Source organism: Malaclemys terrapin, chromosome 1 (assembly GCF_027887155.1).
Source record: "Malaclemys terrapin pileata isolate rMalTer1 chromosome 1, rMalTer1.hap1, whole genome shotgun sequence".
In the NCBI taxonomy this organism is placed as follows: Eukaryota; Metazoa; Chordata; order Testudines; family Emydidae; genus Malaclemys; species Malaclemys terrapin.
Genome location: NC_071505.1, coordinates 188699035 through 188723056, shown reverse-complemented (window position 1 = coordinate 188723056; position 24022 = coordinate 188699035). Strand labels below are relative to the sequence as shown.

General features: G+C 40.0%; 1 protein-coding gene across 16 annotated transcripts in view; it reads left to right on the top strand.

Moving 5' to 3' along the window:
• Window positions 1-24022, top strand: part of SYNJ1 (synaptojanin 1) — a 106807-nt gene that overhangs the window by 71066 nt on the left and 11719 nt on the right. For 10 of the 16 annotated variants that reach the window (XM_054048168.1, XM_054048176.1, XM_054048147.1 and 7 more), the window contains 8 exons: window positions 821-1033; window positions 2559-2696; window positions 3332-3370; window positions 11542-11589; window positions 13321-13359; window positions 13459-13529; window positions 18931-19039; window positions 21735-21958. In XM_054048168.1, the coding sequence (XP_053904143.1) occupies window positions 821-1033; window positions 2559-2696; window positions 3332-3370; window positions 11542-11589; window positions 13321-13359; window positions 13459-13529; window positions 18931-19039; window positions 21735-21958 (881 nt within the window). The remainder of the gene's footprint in view (window positions 1-820; window positions 1034-2558; window positions 2697-3331; window positions 3371-11541; window positions 11590-13320; window positions 13360-13458; window positions 13530-18930; window positions 19040-21734; window positions 21959-24022) is intronic. The other 6 variants (XM_054048214.1, XM_054048207.1, XM_054048268.1 and 3 more) reach the window with 4 other exon arrangements.

Genomic DNA, 24022 nt, shown 5'->3' with positions numbered 1-24022 from the left:
TCTATGTAGAACATACTATTGAAAAGATTCATACACTTTATTAAAAAAAAAAAAGTTTAAGACCTCAGACACCTGTTGCAATGTCCCACAGGGACATGAAGGCACTTCAAAGTCTCTCCTATATGATGGAAGGAGTGCAGGGACCTCTGTTATCTAGCAGTATCTTCAGAAAGAAAAATCATAGCTATATAATTATTTTACTTATCTTTGAGGTATGACTAATATATCTGGTGAAAATATTTCCCAGAACTCAGCAAGCTTTTCTCATTTCCAGCTCACTTGATATATTTTTCTGAGTAGGAATTATTCATTTGTTTTGGAACATGGGCTCCTATTTTTAGGAACCTTTGGACTATAGAATTACTTATTCCCCAGTTAGATATATGTTTCACAATTAGCTTCTCGGTCCTTTAAGTACATACCTAATTAAAATGTTTACTGAAGAAATCTTTATTTGTATTTTATGAGCAGAACCTGCTCTTCTCTGATGGCCATCTGAAAGGATAGGCTTTGTACAAAATCAAGATTTTTAGATACTGTGATTTTCCTTTTGTACTTAGCATTTTCAATATGCACAGAGTTTGAGTATTTCCAGCTGCTCTGGGTATGCCTACATTCTTCATATGAACGGTTGTATCGTATAAGAATCATGTAGAAAGGATCTTTCAGTAGTTAGTTAATTCTTTGAAACGTAGGATTTTGATGATTTCATTATGAAAAGTAGACATCACAATAAATGACTTCCATGCCTGGAGTCAGTGTGGATGGGACAAAAATTTGTAGATCCCTTTACTTTATATGCTTTTTTCTGTTTTTCTAGGTGATATTGATGACTATAGTACTGAAGTGGAAGAAATTTTTCCTCAACATCTACAGCCTGGTACAAGTTCTGGTCTTGGAACCTCACCGGGCTCTTCACCTCGTTCCAGTCCCTGCCAATCACCCACGTTGTCAGATGGACCGCTACCCACCCTTCCAGTTAGACCAAGTCGAGCACCTACAAGAACTCCTGGACCACCTATATCCTCACAAAGTATGCATCATATTACATAAGTCAGACAACAGTATCTCATTCTAGTTACCTACAACTTGACCTTGAAGAATATAGTAAATATTAAACTAGTTAGTAGGTATTTTATCAGGGTTACATATATTCAAGGTCAAGTTGTAGGTAACTAGAATAAGTGAAGTAATCTGTTTTATACCTCCAGTGAAGAACCCTGTGACATGGTGTATCAGTATAATCCTCATTTATTTTAACCACACTGATTAGATAAACATTTCTCAAATGTGGCCACAGCCTCCTGGCTGTTATTGAGGTGGACAGCAAAGCAGCGGCTCCTCCCCTGGGGCTGCCTGCAGGGGTCCCCCAGCCACAGGGTTTTAGACTCCATCCCTGGACTCACCCCCCTCCCCCCCGCCATCACCTCAACCCCCGCTGTCTCCTCCAGACCCCATCACCCCTGGCCCTCATTCCTCCTTACCCACCTCCTCATCCAGGGCTTAATTTGTCCCCCAGCATGCCAAGGCTGAGTAAGTCTGCTGTGAAAAGTGATATTAACAAATATCACTTTTCACAGTAGCAGACTTACTAACTAGCAATCTTTAAAAAAGAAAAAAAGAAAAAAAAACATGCAAAGTACCTTATTTTTTTTTCTATTCTGTTTACATCCAGTAAAGAATAGAGACAACTGTACATTATTTTTATTATTGAGTCTGCAAAAAAACATACATAAATAAATTACAATGATCTGGACATGTATATGTGCATATTTATTTGTTTTTCCTAAAGTTAATTAAGTGTGTTAGGAAAAATTCTCAGAGCGGCCACCAGCAAGAGTTGGGGGTAGCACTCTGAGGCCACCAAAAGATATGTTGAACCCCTGGATTAGATGCATCTCATTTCAGTGAAAAGTGAATTTGTACCATTATGATACAAGGCAAGATTGTTGCATGACTTAACTTCAACTGGTAGGAGAAGGAGCTTTGTGTATATGATTTTCAGTTTAAACAGCTTTATCTTAGTGATAAGAATGGGAATAGGGACCTGTAATGATATTTTGGCACTTTAAAAAACATTGCCACACAAATTCATTTTTAAACAGTTTGTTTGTGTCACTGTAATGGGAAGTACTTTTTTACAGTGATCATGCTTATCTGACAGAATACCCTCCAAATTGCCTTTAAAATTTCCCTTTCTCCAAGGAAATAAGCAAATAAAGAAAGCCTGGGTTGAAATAGAATGGAAATGTATTTGATGAAATGTGATTTATAAGAACCCTTAAGGTACCCAGAAAACACGTAATGGTCAAACTTTTTGTCAGATATCATTCCTAATCAACTTGTGAATTAATTCAGACTCTCACCAAAGTCCATTTCTCTTATTCTTGCTTCCCAGAAACTTCGATGCCACATGACAATGCAACACGATCACAGTGTGTGTATCCATAGTTGGTGGTATTGACAGAAACCTTTACAAAAAACTTTTCAATAGAAAATCTTTAGCGCTTTTTTTTTTTTAACAAGGTCATTAAATAGGTGCTGATTTTCTTGATCAGGTTCTCCAGTTGATTTTCAACCAATTACACAACAGAAAGAGTCTACTCAGAGCTTAGAGCCTAAACGTCTTCCTCCCCCTCGCCCAGTGGCACCACCTACACGGCCTGCTCCACCACAGAGACCACCCCCACCATCAGGTAATGCAGTGATGTATACCACACAATGGGCAATCTTTTGATGTACAGTTTTATTTAAGTCTGTGTGATTTTATTTATTTATTTATTTGACCAGTTGCCTTACTGACCTTTTCTTTACAAAATATATTAGATCCGTTTAACTAATTTTAAAAAATGGAATTTTTCAGCTAGATTTTACATATCACAGCTACTTTTTATGATTACTTTTTAATACACAATTATGCTAATTATTTCGAGTAAGGAATATCGGCTTCCAATGGATGTTTGTATTTAACATTTTCATTATCTATGGCATTTTAATGTTTCTTTAAAAACTAATTCTTAATATTTTGATTTCACTAATTTAATTCAAATGTTAATGATATTCCTGTTAACTTTTGAGTAAGTACAGATTGCATATATATGTTTAATATAGTAAAGTTAATCACTTTAGGGAAAAGTATATTTAGATAAATTGGAAGTATAAGTAGTGGAGCATTAAGATAAACTGGATGTTGAGAGAGCATATATGAGCCATGTAACAACTAATCAAAGTGACTCTTGATGTTTGTAACTTTCTCATTCTTTTTTTCTCCCCTTTTTTATACTGATTTATTTATTCTTTAATGCTGCGTACATTTCTTATATACTATAAGGGGGTAGGAGTCCTGCACCTGCTAGAAAAGAATTTGGAGGTAATAATATAATTGTGTTTTCAAACATGACTAATAAATAGCAAAACATCTATGGCTATTAATATAACAGTATATTTATCCTGAGAATATTTAATCTGATGCTTCCTAAAGGCAGAAGTTGATATATGTGTTGTGGCATATATTCAGTTACTTTAAAAAAATAATTCCTTTTAAAAAGCAATATATCTTTTTCTTTTCTGAGCCCTTAAACTCTATCCTCTCTCTAGAATTACAGTTTAATCTTAGGAGTCAGTAAGTTCTGGACAGCAGCTACTACTACTCGATGTGTAAATAAGGAGCATGACAATATTTTTTCAACAGTTATTTACATGCTATAGTCATGTCAGTTAAAATTGGTCCTGACCTTCATAATTTAAACGTAGTCAGTATGCGCAACACACTTTTTAAAAATATAAAGCTGTCTTAACTTCAGACCAGATGTTTTTCTCCATGAGGAACATGGTAAAAAGGATGATTGTGGTTAACTGATAGTCATTCAGGTAGGTAGTAACATTTCACAGATTAAGACTAGTTCATCCACAATACCTTCTCTTGTGGTTTTAAGGTAGAAAAATCAGTAGAGAAAATTGTTTAGTTTTATATTATTTAAAAAAAGTTACTGTAAAAAACAAAGTTAAATGGAAATTAGAAGGAACAGTCACAAGAGTGAAATGCATGAAAACTTTTTTAAAAACACCATTATAGAGAGACAAACTAAAAAAGGGAAAGGAGGGGGGGAAAAAGTACAAGGGCCAAAAAAAGGCACCAGGGCTAAATAACAGACTGAAAGAGGCAGAGAGAGAGAGAGAGACAAAAAAAATCTTTTAAAAATTGGAAGTCAGGTCTTACTGAGGAAAATAGAAGGGAGTATAAACTCTTGCAAGCCAAGTGTGAAAAAGGATAATTAGGGAGGCCAAAAAAGAATTTGAAGAGTAACTAGCAAAAGACACAAAAATTAACAACAAAATATTTTTAAGTACATCAGACGCAAGAAGCCTGCCAAACAATCAGTGGAGCCACTGGATGATCAAGATGCTAAAAGAGCACTTAAGGTAGCGAAGCCTTTGCGGAGAAGCTATATGAATTCTTTGCATCGGTCTTCACTGCAGAGGAATTGGGGGAGATTCCCACACCTGAGCCATTCTTTTTTGGTAACAAAAAGGGAACTGTCACAGATTGAGGTGTCAATAGAGGAGGTTTTGGTACAAATTGATAAATTAAACAGTAATAAGTCACCAGGATCAGATGGTATTCATCCAAGAGTTCTGAAGGAACTAAAATATGAAATTGCAGCGCTACTAACTGTGGTATGTAACCTGTCGCTTAAATCAGTCTCTGTACCAGGTGACTGGAGGATAGCTTATGTAATGCCGATTTTTAAAAAAGGCTCCAGAGGTAATCCTGGCAGTTACATGCCAGTAAGCCTAACTTCAGTACCAAGTAAATTGGTGGAAACTGTGGTAAAGAACAGAAATATCAGACACTTAAATGAACACGATATGTTGCGGGGCGGGGGAGTCAACATGGCTTTTGTAAATGGAAATCATGCCTCACCAATCTATTAAAATTCTTTGAGGGTGTCAAAAAGCATGTGGATAAGGATGATTCAGTGGACTTAGAATTCAGAAACTTGAAGTATGTCTCTGACAAGGTCCCTCATCTAAGGCTCTTAAGCAAAGTAAGCAATCCTGGGATTAAAAGGGAGGTCCTCTCATGGATCTGTAACTGGTTAAAAGATAGGAAGCAAAGGGTAGGAATAAATGGTCAACTTTCACAGTGTAGAAAGGTAAATAGCGGGGTCCCCCAATACTCTGTATTGGGACAAGTGCTGTTCAATATATTTATAAATGATCTGGAAAAATGGGTAAACAATGAGGTAGCAAAGTTTGCAGATGATACAAAATTACTCAAGATAGTTCGGTCCAAAGCAGACTGTGAAAAATTACAAAGGGATCTCACTAACCAACATGACTGGGCTAACAAAATGGTAGATGGAATTCAGTATTGATAAATCCAAAGTAATGCACATGGGGAAAACACAACTATACATATAAAATGATGAGGTCTAAATTAGCTGTTACCACTAAAAAAAAAAAGATCTTGGAGTCATTTTGGATAGTTCTCTGAGAACATCTGCTCAATGTGCAGCGGCAGTCAAAAAAGCTAACAGTGTTGGGAATCATTAGGAAAGAGATAATAAAACAGCAAATATCATAATGCCACTACATAAATCCATGGTACACCCACAACCTTGAATACTATGTGTAGTTTTGGTCACCCCATTTGAAAAAAATATATATATTAGAGTTGGAAAAGGTACAGAGAAAGGCATCCATATGAGCTTCCATATGAGGAGAAATTAAGAAGACTGGAACAGTTCAACTTAGAAAAGAGACGACGAAGAGGGGATATGATAGAGATCTATAAAATCATGGCGTGGAGAAAGCAAATATGGAAGTGTTATTTACCCCTTCACATAACACAAGAACCAGGGGTCACCCAATGAAATGAATAGGCAGCAGGTTTAAAACAAACAAAAAGAAATATTTCTTCATACAATGCACATTCAGCCTGTGGAACTCATTGCCAGGGGCTGTTGTGAAGGCCAAAAATGTAACTGGTTTCAGAAAAGAATTAGATCCGTTCATGGGGGCTAGATCCATCATGCCTAATAGGCAGGACAGTCAGGGATGCAACCCCGTGCTCTGCATGTCACTAGCCTCTGACTACCAGAAGTTGGGATTGAGCGAGCGACAGGGATGGGATCACTTGATAATTGCTCTGTTCTGTTCATTCCCTCTGAAGCATCTGACACTGGCCACTGTTGGAAGACAGGATACTGGGCTAGATGGACTATTGGTCTGACACATTATGACCATTCTTATGTTCTTATGAAGATAGCTACTTAAACTTGATTTCAGAACTTCAGGTATAAAATAACTGAATTGGAAGGTAATTCTGGGTATTCATATATGCGTGAACATACTATGTGTGTCACTTATTTTTAAATTTCCCGTTACTTCCACAAGAGATTCTTGAGTGAGAGTTAGTTAACATGTACCTGCTTGCAAGAAGGCACATGTTCCAGAAAAATAAAACTGCAGACTTTTGGTGAGTCTTACAAAACAGGATAAATGTTGTACACAGTACATAAGTTAACAACTCGTATTTTTATTGTATTGAGCCATAGATGTACGTAGCACTTAAATACATTTGAGTGGGGAGGACAAGGAAGCATTTCTGTGGCAGTTTGATTTATTTTATTTTTTTTAAATGGCAGCTGTTTGAAACTTTTCCTGGATTTGGAATGTTAGAATAAATAATGGGGAAATGGATTATTGAACAGGTGGAGGTGGCTAAAGGCATATTAAAATTGCATGTGGCTGTGCAATTCATCACATGGCTATAACTTGTATATGCACACAATTAACTTCTGTGTGTGTGTTTACAGATCTATTATTCACAATTATCTCTACATGTATATTTTAAGTTAGAACATTGTAGAACACAAACCCTTTCTCAATTTCTCAAGTTTAGATAGGTATAAGAAAGCGTGTTTATGGTGCATCAGTCAAGCTGTCAAAATCCAGATTTGCCAGCATTTGGTAATCTGTAGTTTAAGATGAACCATTTTGGTGTTAGTTAAAATAATTACAATTTTAGAAAGCAGCTAATGTTGCACTTTCTGCATATTATTATATGGTTTGCTTGCATCATATGCCCTTGCCAAGTATTTTTCTGTACAATGACAGAATCCTCTCTATCCTACCTTCAGCCTAAGCTGTGAAAAAACTAGTGTGTCACTCAATGAGCATTGCAAATTATTATTTCATTCTTCTGTAACTAGTAAATTAAAATTGTCATGCTATCTTTCATTTCCCATCCTGGCCATACATTCATCTCATTCTTTCTACCTTACTCATCCCTTCTCTACTTCCCATGCACAGCTTCATGCCTTATGCCTTGCTGCTCCATACACTTGGAATAGGCATCCTCTGTATCTTCTTTCCAATCCTTCATAAAGTCATCTCTTCGAGCCATTCCTCCTTTCTTCCATCATTGTCCAATCCTGTGACACCTCTCCTTAAACTGTTATCCTGTGTCTCATTTCGTTTGTTTAGAACGTAAGCTGTTTGGATCTGATCTATATTTATAATGCATGGTGTAGGTGGTACTACATACTGTAAAAAATGTTGCAGCACTTGGTATACAATAAATATCAAATTCTGTTCATAGACCCATGCAACACATACACTGGTGCGAGTTAAGGATAGCTTTCATGTCCTCTTTAATTATAAATTGATGTACTAGTATGCATGTAAGTTGAATCCTTAACATCATTTTAAACATAGACACCTTATGTGATAGTTTTGCCCATAATAATGTTTTTGGTTTTTTTTTTTAACCTTTTATCTCAGGCACTTTACATCTTCAGGGTCTGTGGCACTCCTTCTTGTGCCGCTGTAAGCTTTGAAGACTCCTCGTGGGACTCTAAGCTTTCCCACAGTGTAATTATGTCTTGCATCTGTATTAGGAGTAAGCTAGAACTCAAGGGTTTTTTTTGTCTTCAGCTTTTAGATATTTGCAAATGAATAATGCGTTTGCCTGATCATTCAAGCTATGATTGTCATTGGGTACCTTTATAATAATAATTTAATAAATAAAATTAGCTTTCAGTTGTTTGGAATTCAGGATTCAGTTAGCATATTTTGTAGTGCCTTACATATTTATGGTTTAGAAACACATTAAGTAATTTCTTACAGAATATGAAGAAAGTTAATGATTGTGACTTGTCACCATTGTATAATATTTTTCCTTTAGCAATACCAAGTTCTGTACAGAGAATATTTCTGTTTAACTGTACAAACGGCTAAAAGTTGCCTTTGTCAGTTTAAAAACTATTGTTAAAATGGAGTTAAGTTTGAGAGTATGTACCAGTAATGTAGAGTGAATACGTTACAGGGACATTGTTATTATCCCAAAAACACATATTATAAAACCAGGAAATGTATAGTTAAGGCTTACCTTAAAAGAAATACAAACACATTAAGGTATGAAGATACGCAATTTATATACCCACACAACCTTTACTCCACCTTGTGGTGATGTCATGAAATAACCAGACAGTTAAGGATCAGTGCATAATGTTTGTACTCCCAGATTAGGCTAAACCGATTTCAAAGACCTATTCAATTTTTTTTTTTTTTTTTTAATTTCCCCCTTCTGGTATGTCTGTGGGGCAGAGTTAAGGTTGTCTGGATGCATTAGGACATGGCAATCATTTTGAAAATAAGTAATTCTTTGTGGAATTCTGTTTAAAACAAAAAACAAAATTCTGCATCCTTTACTGAAGAAATTTTCAGTAATGAAGAAAAATGGCAAAAAAGATGATTAATTTAAAAAAAGTTTTGCCATAGGGTGCTAAATTTCTGAAAGGAACACTTTTTAAAAAAAATTTCACTCTAATTAACAGATTTGCTTGTTAAGTCTCAGAAAAATAATTCAGTACTCAAGAGTAAGTGCTGTAATTTAAGTGTAAAACTCAACTCAGCCTTAACTATAGACTAGGGACTGGCGCTTCCATAATTTGGCTGTATCTGCTGTTGCTGTGCTAGGATAGTAGTGCTCCCAATGTTATGACCAGAGTGTTGGGACTGCTACTGTGCCAGTAGGCTCACACTGGGGGCAACTATACAATGAAGGAATTGTGGGGGCAGCCAGTCTGGTAACTGGAAGAGAGAAAGATGGGGAGAATAATCTTCACGCTGGACAAAATAAATTTTTTAAATGTTGGGAAACAAACTTAAACAAGCTTAAAGAAACCCAAAAAAACCCTCTTCTAAGGACTAGTGGAAAGTGGACATTGACTAATGTGGTACCAGAATACTGTCATTAATCAAAACAGTAATTTGTTTATTGTGAAAAATAAACACAAAACAAATTTCAACATTCTATCAGAAATAATTCATCCAGTATACACAAACAATGGATTACACCTATCAGTTTCACTCCTTAAAGGTTTGTTCCTTGGAAACAGGGCTGTGAAGGAAATGTGAGACGCTAGAAGAATTTCAGTCACAAGGCTCTTTTTAAGACTGTCAAAGGAAATGTCAAATGGTATTTTCCTCCACACACTATTTAAAAAAAAAAAAATCAAGAAGTGCATAAACTACAATAAAAGTGAAAAGTGATACTGTAACCCAAAAGACAGAATTTTTGTAGAGCTTTTTCACTATTGTTAAAATAGAAATCCTGATGTAACGTTAACTATTAACATCAAGGGTAGCATTAGTGGTGGAAGCTGGGGTCATTTGATCCAGGGGAACCATATATTGGGAACCCCACATTATGATCTTTTAATTTTCAGTGTTTTAAAATCCATATGTCTATTGGTATGCCAGAACAGAGTCGGGTATACTTGCTGTAAATTTGGTGTTATTTAGTCCAAAGGTTTCTCAAATACAACCTCCCATAGGGAGCTGATTTTAATTCAAATTGCCCTAAAACTCGCATGCACAGTGAGATTGTTTTGAAAACTTGTATTCCACACTGGGAGCTGAGGTAAACATTGGGAGAGGGGGGAGGAGAATACTCAAGTAGATGAACGAATCAGTTCACACCTCTGCAGTGAGGAAGATTGTGCAGAATCTCTTCCTCCTACACTAGCCCCTGAGGTAGAATATGGAGTCTGGGGCTTCCTTCCGCTTCTCCTTTCTGCCTCCAACTGGTAGATGTGTTCAGAGCCCATCAGTTACTGCCTTCCTCACTCCCTTGCTGAAGGCATGGAGGGGGTACAGGAAGAACAGAACTGGTAGCTGAGTGGCAGTGAGATGTTCCCAGGAAGCCTCCTTTTGCTCCCCAATCATGCTCTCCTCTCTACCACACCTTCCTCAAAAAAATAAGGGAAATTCACTTCCTTAACACAGAGTTATGGTTGGTAGCAGTGCCTTGTCCCCTTTCAGAATACTGAGTGCACCTATACTTAAACCTCTGAAAACGAGTAAATACAGGATGAAGTTACACACAAGTCCCACCCACAACGTTAGCAATGCCCACTTTGAGTGAGTCTCCAACCTGCTCCTGGCAAATTTTTGTAGCACTCTGTCCTTCCAGATGCTATGGAACGCTCTGGGAATACAGCATATGGGTACGGAGGAGAAATCATCAGTGTGTGGCTTCACTAAGGCAAAAGTTGCATTTAAGGCAGTCTTAGTGAAGACTAGCTGACTCTGCCTGGCCTCTACTTGACCACTGAGATCTACTAATGAAAAGGACTATATAAGAGCTAGGTAATAATAATATAATATTTACTCTGCACAAATCACTCTATAGGTCCCAGATGTTACCATCCCTTTATCCATATTCTAAGGATTACCTCTGGAACATCCCCTGCACTTGGGTCTGTCTTGTAGTGCGGTGTTGTGTGCCACCAGACTACTATTTTCACAATCCAAATAACTCAGAATAGAAACAAGAGTCCCTCAGGCCTTTGGGCATAGCCACACCTCTCCTCATACTTTAGTGTGAACTGTGGGAATCTACTGCAAGATATAGCTGCCCCTAATACAATGAAGGTCAGTTGGTGTGCATACAAATGAATGAAAGAATATAGTTTTAAAGAACACTATATACCTGGTAAAATATCACATGTACTTAGTCATTCCTCATGTCTGCTTAGTATAGGGCAGCCCAGGCTGAAACATTGGGCTCATCTACATAGAGAAATTGATGGGCAGAACTAACCCTCTGTGTGGACACTTTATTCCAGAGTAAAAGTGACTTTATTACGGTATAATTACTCCCACATAACTATAGCAGTATAATATAATTAAGATATTTTGGAAGAGTGCAAGGCTCTGCCAGTCAACTTTAATTATGCCTTAACAAAATTTTTAGGCAGTGAATATAGCAGAAATTTTAATTCTCTTCAACAAAAATGTAAAACTGAAGCCATGTAATATTTCTAAACATTAACTGAATTGTTGAGTTATTTCCAATTAGTGTGACTTTCTTGTGCTGCTGCAAGTGGTAAGAGTGCAATATGGTTAGGCCACTTAAAAATTCCTTAAATATGAAAGCTCTTTTGTATGTTATGTCCTGTATATTTCTGCCTCTTTTCAGTCTTCTGCTTTCCTTATGCAATATACAGCTTCTCTTCTTTCTCTGAAAAGGTCTTGGAGCTCCTCCCAGTCCTGGGGTAGCTAGGAGAGAAATAGAAGGTAACAATGATTTTTGCATGGTAGAAATGAATCTTTAAATTAATATCTGAATGACATTAGTGTCCTCGCTGCTTAAAGACATTCTTGCTGTTTAAGTCCATCAGTTTGTTGTGTAACTCCTAAACTTTTATCCTTCTACAGTATATTTTTCCAGCCTGTTTTCTATTTAATTACTTGCATTTGTTGGTTGCTTGCAACTTTACGTTGTGAGTCAAAATTCATTCATGAAAGATTAAGTGAAAAAATTAAACCATGGTAATGAAAACTTTCAAGATTTAATCTCAGAATTGTTTAAAATAATTCAGAAGGGTATGTGTATGTGTGCAGGGGTGGGTTAAGGTGAAATCTTTTAAATAGGTGCTCTAGGTATGTGTTCTAGGCAGAAGATTTAGGAATAAAAAATATTTTATCTGTGACTAAAGCAGGGCTCTAGCAAGTTCTTTTTTTTCTCTTTCCCTTTTAAACAAAGAACTGAATGTCGTGTAATTTCAAGGGAGTAATTTTCACTAAAATATTTTAGCACACTGAAAATAGAGTATTGCTGCAGTGGGAGGGGCTAGCTACCCCGCGTAAATGCCTGTTGTTTCGAATGGGCTCGTAGTCGATACAGCTAGACCCTCCCCTGTACCGCCATGGCTATATTCAATCTTTAGCGTGCTAGCTTAATTGGAGTTAGCATGGATATGTCTACTCCAACTGGAAATTACACCTTCCAGCTCTAATGTAGACATTCCCTAAGGCCATGTCTACACTAGAGAGCTTACAGCAGCATAGCTGTACCGCTGCAGCTGTGCTGCTGTCAGATCTCCTGTGTAGCCACTCTGTGCCGATGGGAGAGAGCTTCCTGTCCACATAATTAAACCCACCCCCAACAAGTGGCGGTAGCATGTCTCCCACCAACATAGTGCTGCTAACACAGTGTCACTTATGTTGTTTGGGGGGTGGGGGTGGGGTTTCTACACCCCTGAGCAGCATAAGTTTTACCAACAAAAGTGCTAGTGTAGACATAGCCATTGAGAGCAGAATTATCTGCCAATTAGAGCAAATTTAACCAATTAAGAGCTGCCTGTCTTGAGATTAGACACACCCATTATTCGGCATCCTTCAAGTTACCACAGCTGACATTCTAACTGGGACCTTCATGATTAATAGGCAGTAGATCTGTCACTAGTGAGCCTCTCTCCCTTCCTGAGGCATTCAGAGGTGTGTGTTTGTGTCAGTTGGAAAGAAATTTTTTTTTTTTAATACATATTTTGCACTTCATAATTTGAGTGTTGCGTTCAAGGCTGATCATCAGAATCGTCATTCAGATGTTGACCTCATTGTCAAAATGTTGTGTCTAATAACAGGAGGAAGTTCTAGCCAGGAATTTGTACATGAATTCTTTAACTCACTGAACAATGTACAGTTACAGACAGACTTTGAGACCATGTTTTTGAATCAGCTTCTCTTCCTGAAACTCCTCCTTTTTGAACATATAGCTGCCTTTGCTGCAGAATATGCTACACAGTACAGCAACTTCCCTCTAACAGAGGCAATCTTAACCCTAATATCAATAACATAGGCAATATCTGCAGAAAGATCTCACACAAAGGTTTTTTTCATCACTAATGCAATCCTATTGTTCCCATTTCTGTTAGTGATAACATACCATTATTGCGTAATATCAGTTTGCACCTGATCTGTCAATGAAAATCTCATTTGTGACTGATTTTTCTTCATGCTTCAAAGTTCAAAAAAGCCCTGGAACACAAAGAAAAGATAACTTAGGTAATACAGATAAATGTTTGTTTTGCATTAATTATATTACAGAAAATTTCAACTTAGAAATATGTCCTAAATCAATGGTCTCTAATGGCTTTGTTACAGTTCGTAGTCAGCCTCCACCTCCAGCCGGATTCACAAGCACAGGAACTGCTGGATATAGTGCAGCCAGACCGGTAGGCGTTCAAACTTTAAATAATTTTCCTTTTGAAGTTTTTACACTGTATTAGTTAGTTGAGAGGTTTTCTTAGGAATGGTGTTATGGATGAGAGATATGTAAAATTGAGTGGATATCTTACAAGTTGTGTGAGGAGACACCATCTTAAATCATATTCATGCTGTGTTCAGACTGTAAATACACCAATAAAGATTTTGAGCTGATTGTGTATTGCCTTGGACCTTGTATAGTAATTTACACATGCAAAGTATAGATAAAACTTTATCAAATAAAAGTGATTGTGCTTTATGGCCACTTTTAAATAACAACTCAATGTTTGAAGCAGACTCAGACACTTTATAGTTATTTTGTATGTTTTATAATCTTGTTTAAAATGAGATGATTTGGAAGGATAGGATTTATCATCAGTGCTTATGTGCATTCTGAAGTCTACAATTAATTGATGTATAATGGTGGTTGTACCTTGATTTTAATCAACCTTAACACTTTGCCTGGGATCTTTGTATAACTGTGAAGGACTCGGTTGAATGTACAGTATCCTTTAGTTCCTCTTTGTGCAGTGTTAGTGTGAACAAATTGAAATACTGCGTACAGTTTTCAGTAGTTTGGGTACTTTTCTACAAGTAAGAAATCACAAAATAGAGAGAGGGTCAAGAAAAGGGCAACTAATATTATCAAAATTGGATGGAAAGACCTATGAGCAGGCAAGCTTGACAGCTACTAGTCAAAGGACTAAACTTGCTAACCAAAGGCTGATACGAAAAATTGTTGTTGGAGCAACAACTGACATTCAAGGGTGAATCTCAGCCCATAGCTGGTGGTCTTCAGGGCTCCACTATTTATATCACTGCTGGGTAGTGGGTTTCAGATAAATTTGAAGCCACCCACATCTCTGGCTCCTAGAAGGGAAAATGAATACTTGCAAACTCTTTATTTCTTCCCACCTGCCCCAGAAGCCTCCTAATTGTGAGAGGGACTTGACTGCTCTGTTGCATTCACCAGCAGTGAGTTGGCAAATACTTTTTCCAAGAGTTGCCTATGGGAAAAAATTAAAAGGCATTGGATATTGTGGCAAAGTCAGACTGCACAGCTCTGAGAGTGGTGGAATCCATACTAGAATGGTAAAGACCCTTTTCTCCATGAGCTGAAAAGAAGCTACCTCAGGTCAACTAGGGAAGCCTGAGTCCAATTAAGGGCTGCTTGTGACCTTTAAAAACCCCTCTTCTGGTGAGAGAGAGGTGGAGAGATGAGAGAGAACCTGCAGCAGGGAGAAAAGACTTCTCCTGGGTGGAAAGCTTCTCTCCTCCCAGCAACCAAGCTAATTGCCTGTTTGGGGAAGAACTGGCACCCAGCATCACAAGGCAACATCCCAGAGAGGGAACAGGGAAAGGTATTCCCTTGTTCTGTTGTGAATTTGTTTCTTTGGTTTGGCTGAAGAGTACTACTCCCTGGGCCTTGTAAATATTGGCGGGGTGGCGGAGGGGGGAATACCCAAGTGAAGAATAAAATCTTCCTTAGTGGAACTGATTTACTCCAGGTCCTTCCACCACAACCCCCCAACCCTGACAAAGGGGGGAAATGCTGAGCCCAACAAGGCAAAGGAGGTGCCTTGCCACAACATATACATTTTGTTAAAAAGACTACTAAGAGGTGAGAACTGTCTACAAATATCGGAGATAATTGTTTAAAGCTTTGCTGATGCTTCTCACAATGCTTTGCAAAATATCCTAGGAAGAACCTGTATAGTATTTACTGGGTTGTGGAAGGCTTGTATTTATTAGGACATTTGCATGAAAAATGGGAGCTCTGTTGCTTAGGAGATCTCTGCTCCTTCTGTTTGTTCCTCACTGCAATCACAATAGCCATTTCAGAGGAAAATAAACTGCAGTAGCATATTCTAGATGGAATATTTTTGTGTGTGTTTGAGGCATTAAGTGCCCATCAATTTGTGAAAGAAAGCAGCTATGGAATAAACTTGTTAAACGGAATTTAGGCTAAATATAAGGAAATATTTTTGAAAATAAAAATCACTTAGGCTATATTTTGGTCTTCTAAAGGAAGTTGTAGGGAATTCCACCAAAAGAGCCATTTACAAAATGCTTGAAGATATACGGGGTTAAGATGTTGTTGTTTTTTTTGTATCTGTGTCTGCCAGTACATTCTGTTTCCTAGTGAACTGACGAGGAGAGAGGCAGATCCAGACCAATCACTTTTTAGCTTTGGAGTTAAGCTCTGTCTTCTTAAAATGCTATAAGTATCCAAGAAATTATCTGAACAAAACAAAAGGCAGCAAAATTGAAAATTTACTTAAATTTCTAAATTGACTCCTTGGCCTTTCACTGGCTATTAGAGAATGTTGTCGCCCTTCTCTAAGGCACCTCAGCAGTGCTCCTCCTTGGATAGGCTCCCAAAATGACTGACAAGACAGAGGTCAAGGCTAACAGTCCTGAGAGACTGCTTAGGTCATGTCTGCATGGTAGGACAATGCACACTGTGGGAGTGTGACTTCTAAAGCACACTCATATGTTGTGCATTAATTGGTCCGCGTAGACTCTGCTGGTGCGCACCAGGGAATTTTTAGATAGTATTGTTTGAAACAGCACTATGTTAAAGAGCTCTAGAGAACTATTAGTGTATACCTGCAGAGTTTACATAGACCAATTAAGGTTCAATATGTTAGTGCTCTTTAGAGATCACACCCCTGTAGTGCGCATTACCCTACTATGTAGACATGACCTTAGCCTGCATAGATCTCCTCTTAGGAGGTACTGAAGGGAATTTTTGCCTCTACTGCAAATAGCTCCAAAGTTTTCTTCCATTATCAATACAGCACAAGAACTCAATAGCCTACCACCAAGTCAGCACTTAAGTTAGATCACCAAGTCCTAGGCAGGAGATAATCAGTTCTGAGATCTCCTCAATCCACGTGGCTTGATGGCCTAGCTGCTGACCAGGAGGAAGATGTGTTTGGGAGAAATCATTGAGGAAAAGTCCTTGCTAGCCATAAAGTTGAATCTGAGTCATCTATCCTCCACAAAACCAGAAGTGTAGATACCTCATTGTGGACGCACTTCATACCACCTTAGCTAGTGAGAGAGCAAAGACCCTGCCAAGAGAAAGCAGAGGTTATTTTCAATCTTCAGTTGTTGTTCCTAGACAACTACTACTGAATCAACTTTCCTGCTGCCTCAGACCTGACTAGTGCAAGCGTTTTGAGGTAATTTTTCAACAATCTGGCCTTCATTATTACACCAGAAGTGTTAAACTGGCTGTTTTCATTTCTTAGGAAACAGACACAGTTTGAGCCATGGGAAAAATCTTTTCCTGTCCCTTTTCTGGAGCTGACATGAGACCGTTGCCATTACTAACCAAAAAGGGATACTCCAAAGAAGTTGTTAAAACGGGCTGGCATCCAGCAAAGATTCCACCAATAGTTCCTATTCCAGGAAATGGCTTTAATTCAACCATTGCTGTTAGATGAATAAATCAGATCAAAATCAACATTTTGTACCACTTTTTCAAAAAATTAAATTTGGGGCTAAAAGCCAGTTCCTAGAAGGTCCACATCGTGGCAATTGCCAGCATAATTCAGTAAAACAAACCAAATCTCATCCCTTCCTAACTGTATGTGAAGGATTTCTTAAAGCCCTAACCCACTAATCATTCAAATCTCAGAGCTCAATTTCCTTATTTTCCTTGCCTTACACAGCCTTTCTGGCAGCAGTTATTTCTGCCAGAAGACTTTCAGAATTAGAGACACCACGGTGTCCTATTATTGCTTATTCCATGAACACTGAGGGGTTTGAAGGACTGCTTCAGCCTTTATTTCTATTCTATTCCGATTCAGAGGAGCCTGTATAGGTTTCCTAAGGAAAACAACTTCTTTTATAAATCTTGGAATATAATCCTATTGTCCTAAATATCCAGTTCCTAAACCTCCAAAGGAAAAGTGGGCATGTTTCTTGGGATGGATTTTATTCTAACAAAACTTGTTTCTTAAAACTACCTTGGTTGGTTGGTTTTTTTTTGTTTGTGTTTTTGTTTAGCCGCTTGGCAGTCAAAAGGAAGAAAGCTATACGTTTTTTTTGATGCTTGATAGCTTAAAGCATTTAAAAGTCACTAGATGGATTTAACCCAGGTATACTGGACCACGGCCATTAAACATTGTCTTGTAAATCTAGTATTAGGCCAGATCAAGGGTGATTGCTTCTTTTTTTTTTTTTTTTTTTTTTTTTTAAGAAACAGTTTGTAAGAAGAATTATATGTATAAGTTTTGTTCCAAAAAAATCCCTGGGATATTCTCACTGCTGTTAAATCTCATAGTAGGATTGGCAACAATGGATAAACTGGGGACAGAAAACATTTGCTTTACGTGATCATTCGGTTTCTTCTGGTTTCCATTCTTGGCAGCTTGACTCACGCTACACGCAGTTTATAGGCATGTGTGTTCTTTCAAATTATATTCCTCTTTGGAATAGTTTCATATTTTTCCTTTAATGCTCTGCTCTACAAGTTCATCAAAAAAGGATATCCAATAGCCAACATATTTACTGGCGCTCTTTGGTTAGGCAGAATGTCTCCATCCTGCCTGGAGCCAGAATACCCACATGTAAGATTTGCAAACATGGGTTCTAAAGAATAAGTCCCATGTCAAGCATAACATTTTCTGTACTGCACATCACAGGTCTTCGGGGCATGGAATGCATTATAACGGGGGTTTGTAAAGGGCTTGGTAAACTTTTATAGTGCTGTATAAATGGTTTACAGTGATTGACTGTTAGGTCTTTTCCATCCCAGAGTATCTTTGAGTCCGGAAAATGGTGATTCTTCATTCCCATCCTGCAGTAATCCTTCGCTTCTGATTAGAAATGACCTCTGAGTAGTTTTCAACTCCACCAAAATTTTATTAACAGTTTACCAATTCTGATAAACTACTACTACTTTCAGAATGACATGAACATATATTTCTTGAGACCGCTGAACAAAAGTTGGAAGCCACCTATGTACTCCCACTTCTCTGGGTAAAAGACTGTCTTTTTGTTAAGTATCAGGGGGTAGCCGTGTTAGTCTGTATCTACAAAAACAACAAGGAGTCTGGTGGCACCTTAAAGACTAACAGATTTATTTGGGCATAAGCTTTCGTGAGTAAAAACCTCATCCGAAGAAGTGAGGTTTTTACTCACGAAAGCTTATGCCCAAATAAATCTGTTAGTCTTTAAGGTGCCACCAGACTCCTTGTTGTCTTTTTGTTATGTGTTTGTACAGTTCTGAGAACAGCAGGGCCTCTGGTCTGACTAGGGGCCCTTGGCACTGCTGCAATACAAAAAAAATCAGCAGGAGATCACTTCAATTCCAGAAGTATAGCTTAAGTATTTTATTTTTACCAATTATTATTTCAGACTATTCCACCCCGAGCTGGAGTTATTAGTGCACCACAAAGCCATGTCCGTCCATCTGTGGGGAGGCCAACACCTGAAACCCAAACCAAGCCAGCTGAACCACCAAGAGGTAATACTATACTTTAGAAGAAAAGGAAATGTAGTGTACTGTTTAATGGCAAATCTAGGTTGGCTGCCTTATTACCCTATCCAAATCTGCCCACCTTTACCTTTGACTTGCTTCCAACTGAAAAAGCCATCAGTTTTCTGTGAAAATGAAGATTCTTGCATGTAATCATGTATGGCCGTTCCTCGTAATTAAGGCTGCAAGTTTGTCATGAAGGTCACGGAAGTCACGGATTCCATGACTTTTCGTGACTTCCGGGATTTCTGCAGCTGCCGGTGCGCCTGGCTCAGAGGCAGCTCAGGCAGCCCCTGTGCCAGTCACACGGGCTGCTGCTGGGGCAGTCTTGGGCCACTGTGCCCCCCTCCTCCAGCAGCAGAGTTGGGGGCAGGCACAGGATGGGGTGAGGCGGGCTCTGGGTGGCGCTTACCTGCAGGGCTCCCTGGAAGCGACGGCATTCCCCTCACTCAGCTCCGTCCTAGGTGGAGATGTGGCCAGGCAACTCTGTGCGCCCCCTCTGCCCAGAGTGCTGGCTTCGCAGCTCCCATTGGCCGGGAACTGCGGCCAATGGGAGCTGTGGGGGTGATGCCTGCAGGTGGAGACAGTGTGCAGAGTTTCCTGGCCACGTCTCCGCCTAGGACGGAGTTGAGCGAGGGGGATGCCACTGCTTCTGGGACGTTGCCTAGAGCCTGCCTCACCCCGTCCCATGCCCCAGCCCCCTGCCTCCCCCTTCTCCCCCCCCCACCCAAACTCTGCTGCTGCTGGGGGGTGGGAGGAGGTGTGGAGCCAGTTAGGGAGACTGCTGGCCCCGCCAACACACCCCTTCCCCCCCAGCACCCGCAGGAGTCCCGTGCCACTGCCATGCACTCCCCCAGCATCCGCAGGGGTTCCGGGTCGCATGCCACTCTCCCCAGTACCTGTGGGGCCTCCAGGAAGGTCCCCCCCCCCCCCCCAATTTTTAATCATGGGTATTTTTAGTAAACATCATGGACAGGTCATGGGCCATGAATTTTTGTTGACTGCCCATGACCTGTCCATGATGTTTACTAAAAATATCTGTGACTAAAACTTAGCCTTATTCATTATTCCATAATGCATGGAATAATCTAAGTCAGCAGCCAGTGCCTTAAACTGCACTTAGAAATAAACTAGCAGCCAGTGTAGATCATGGAGCCTCAAGTGTAATGTGCTTTTAGAGGGAAACAACAATAACTCCTCACTTAACGTTGTAGTTATGCTCCTGAAAAATGCGACACGATAAGCGAATCCAATTTCCCCATAAGAATTAATGTAAATCGGGGGTTAGGTTCCAGGGAATTCCCCCCCCACACACACACTTACTTTTAAACAAACAATTTAATCCTGGTACACAGTGATGATGATTGTGAAGCTTGGTTGAGGTGGAGGAGTCAGAGGGTGGGATATTTCCAAGGGAATGTCTTACTGCTAAATGATGAACTAGCAATTGGCTGAGCCCTCAAGGGTTAACTCTCACACTCTACAAGGCAGCAGGAATAGAGGGAGGGGAGATAGCATCAGGGACAGAGAGACACACCCTGTGAGAAAGAGAGAGATGCACATTTCCCCACTGCCTTGTTAATTAGATCAGCTTGCTGAGACCACAGCTGCTGCTAGAAGCTCCCTCCATCCAGAGCCCTGTCGTGTGTCCCCCCTGCTCTATGGAAGATGGGATAAGTGGGGTGCAGGGGGGAGGAGGACACACTAACATTTGCCCCCTTCTCCCTCTCCTCCCCCCCCCTCCTCCCGCACAGCAAGCAGGAGTCTCGGGGAGCATCTCCAAGGCAGAGGGCAGGAGCAGCACATGGCAGTGGGGGGAGGGACAGCTGCAATTGCTAGCCTGCTGGGCAGCTGCTGCACAGGGTACTTAGGGGAGCGGGGAGCTGATGGGGGCTGCCGGTCCACCCTGGTTCCAAGCCACCACCAGCTAGCTGCAACAGGCTGCTCTTCCTGCAAGCAGTGGACAAAGAAGGCGACTGCCAAACGACGTTAGAAGGGAGCATTGTACAGCTTTAAATGAGCATGTTCCCTAATTGATCAGCAACATAACAATGAAACAACATTAACCGGGACGACTTTAAGTGAGGAGCTACTGTACTTAAGAAGTGATAGGTTTAGGAGTGGTAGCCGTGTTGGTCTGTATCAGCAAAAACAATGAGGAGTCCTTGTGGCACCTTAGAGACTAACAAATTTATCTGGGCATAAGCTTTTGTGAGCTAGAACCCACTTCATCTGATGCATAGAGTGGAAAATACAGGAGTGGGCTCCCTCATTTTGCCCTGGACAAAGTACTACCTCCTGCGTTAGTTATATTTCACAAGTAACTTTTAATGTGCCAAGAGGAATATGTAACAAATTGTGTGTTGTGGTGGCCTGGTGCTCATGATGGCTGCACCGCTAGTGTTCTCTTTGGATTTTCAAATCACCTAGGTGATTTAGGAGCACACGACCAATTGACTTTCAAAGGGACCACCTTCAGCTTCCATCCTAAACTGACTGATAAAACTGTCATAGAACTGTCTTAAATATGTATTGTTCAGCGTATGCATCTGTACAACAGTGATTTTCAAAATATATTTTATGTTTGACCTTAGTTACCTAGATACCTGTTTTATTAATCATTTTTATGGAGAAAACATCCAGAATATATTTATAATAAAATGCATTGTAAATGTATTTGTAGGGTCGCCATTGCTTCCTGAACCACTAAAACCTCAGGCTGTAGTTCCTCTTCAACCCACCATTCAGCCACCATCTGTTCAAAAAATGCAAGAGCCTCTTATACCTATGATGATGCATACCTCTCAGACAACTTCTCCACAGAATCTGGAAGCACCACCACAACCGCCTCCTCGGAGCAGGTCATCCCACAGCTTGCCTTCAGAATCGGTTCCTTCACAACAGCAAGTAAGTGTACAACTGAATCTTTTAGTGTTGTGCCTTAACACAGCCTACCATGCCTTAACATCACAGATCACGGGAAAGCCCCAGAACAAAAAAAAGTACCATTAATGATTAAACTTAGGATATTTACGCACAAAAGGATAACATGGCAGTAAGATAACCTTAGGTGATTCTATATTGTCCTTGTAGACTGAAGATTTAAACCCTGAATATAATTTTTTTAATTTCTTGAGAATTTTTAATTTTGAAACAGTTACCTAAAATATAAATTACACCTCTACCTCGATATAACGCTATCCTCGGGAGCCAAAAAATCTTACCACGTTATAGGTGAAACCGCGTTATATCGAACTTGCTTTGATCCACTGGAGTGTGCAGCCCCGCCCCCCCGGAGCGCTGCTTTACCGCGTTATATCCGAATTCGTGTTATATCGGGTCGTGTTGTATCGGGGTAGAGGTGTACATGTTCTTACATCGTGTCATGTAACAATAGAATTATAATCTTATACCTTAGATGAAAAATGTGTATTCTAAAATTGAATACATTTCACAATAACACAAATCCATAACTTACAGACTGGGCAACTTAAGAGAGATCTCTTAAGAAAAAGTATCTATTTAAATCTTGCACAGAAATACTTGGAGCTTCGTACTGGAGCTAATTCATTTCAAGGTTGGAATGCTGAGTCCTAATTTTAACTAAGTACATTTATTCTGTTTATTTCCTGGTGTTCATTAAAATATACAATACTCCAAAATAATTTGACATTTTAATTCAGTAACATTGAATGCTCTGTTCTGTGTACTAGCTAAAGTATTTATTTAAAAACAAACCCTTTGTTTAAGAAAAGCAATAGTTCTTCCAGGAGTGTCCCTGTGGGTGCTCCACTTTAGGTGTCTTGGCGCCCTGCGCTTCTAGTCGGAGACTTTTGGTAGCAGTGCGCTGGTTGGCTGCGCACACGCGACAGGCGTCTTGTGCCACTCCAAACGGCTACCCCAGGCACGCAGGCAACCGCCACCCAGTTCCTTCTCTACCACCCTTAATTTCGGTTGGAACTACAGCAGCGCCCTTATCTACTTTCATATTCCTTTATTCTCTGCCCTTTTCTCAGTTTAAATTCCCTCATTGCTAACCTTCCTTCATTTTTCTTTCGTTTCCCATTTAAAACAAAAACCTGTCCTTTTTTTCTCCCTGCCTCAGGCGGATAGTCCCTGAAGAAGCATTAGACTTGGGACTATTCCTATTCTTTATTCAGCTAGTCTCGGAGGTGCCTGGCTCGCCAGGTTTCAAGCACTGTCTGACCTGCAGACTCTCAATACCAGTGACAGACAGCCACTCACAGTGTGTCCGTTGCCCAGGGGGGGGACACAGACTCAGAAGTGTCTCCACTGCAAGAAACTCACAGCACAGACAGGAAAGGCCAAGGACTTCCAATTAAAACTTTGAATGATGGAGAGATCCCTGCAACCTGCCTCAGATATGGGGTCCTCTTCAAAAATGGCTGCTAAGGACCCTGGTCCTAGCAAAGCCACAAACAAGCGGTCTCACTCCTCGCCAGACTGAGATTCGCCTAAAAAGAAAGGCATCCCCGACCACAAAAACTGCGGCAGTACCAACAGCACCCAGAGCACAATGCACCTGGACCGTCCAATACCAAGAAGCGAAAGACCCTGTGCAATCTCTCTCACAGCAGCAAAACGCAGCCTTATAGCGACAGGTCTGCGGCACCGACAACACTGGTTCCTCCCAGCCTGAGCTTGCCTGCAGTGCCGGCATCGAGTATCCCGGTACTGCAGCAGTTTGTCAGCCATGCGGACCTCCTCATTGCTTCCACCCTGGGAATTCCACTCTTTGGCACCGATGGCACCCCGGCCAGGTCAGGGCCAAGCGTTATCAATACACCTGCTGGTTCGGCCCCTCCTCTCTCCAGTGATGAAGAGGAGGAAGTGGAGACAGGAGTGGGCATATCTCACCACCTCTCTCTTAAACCCGCTCAGCAACAGGGCGTGTGTTGGCAACCTCACAATGGTGGGCCCCCTCCCATGGCCTTCCTGCCGCAGTGGGCA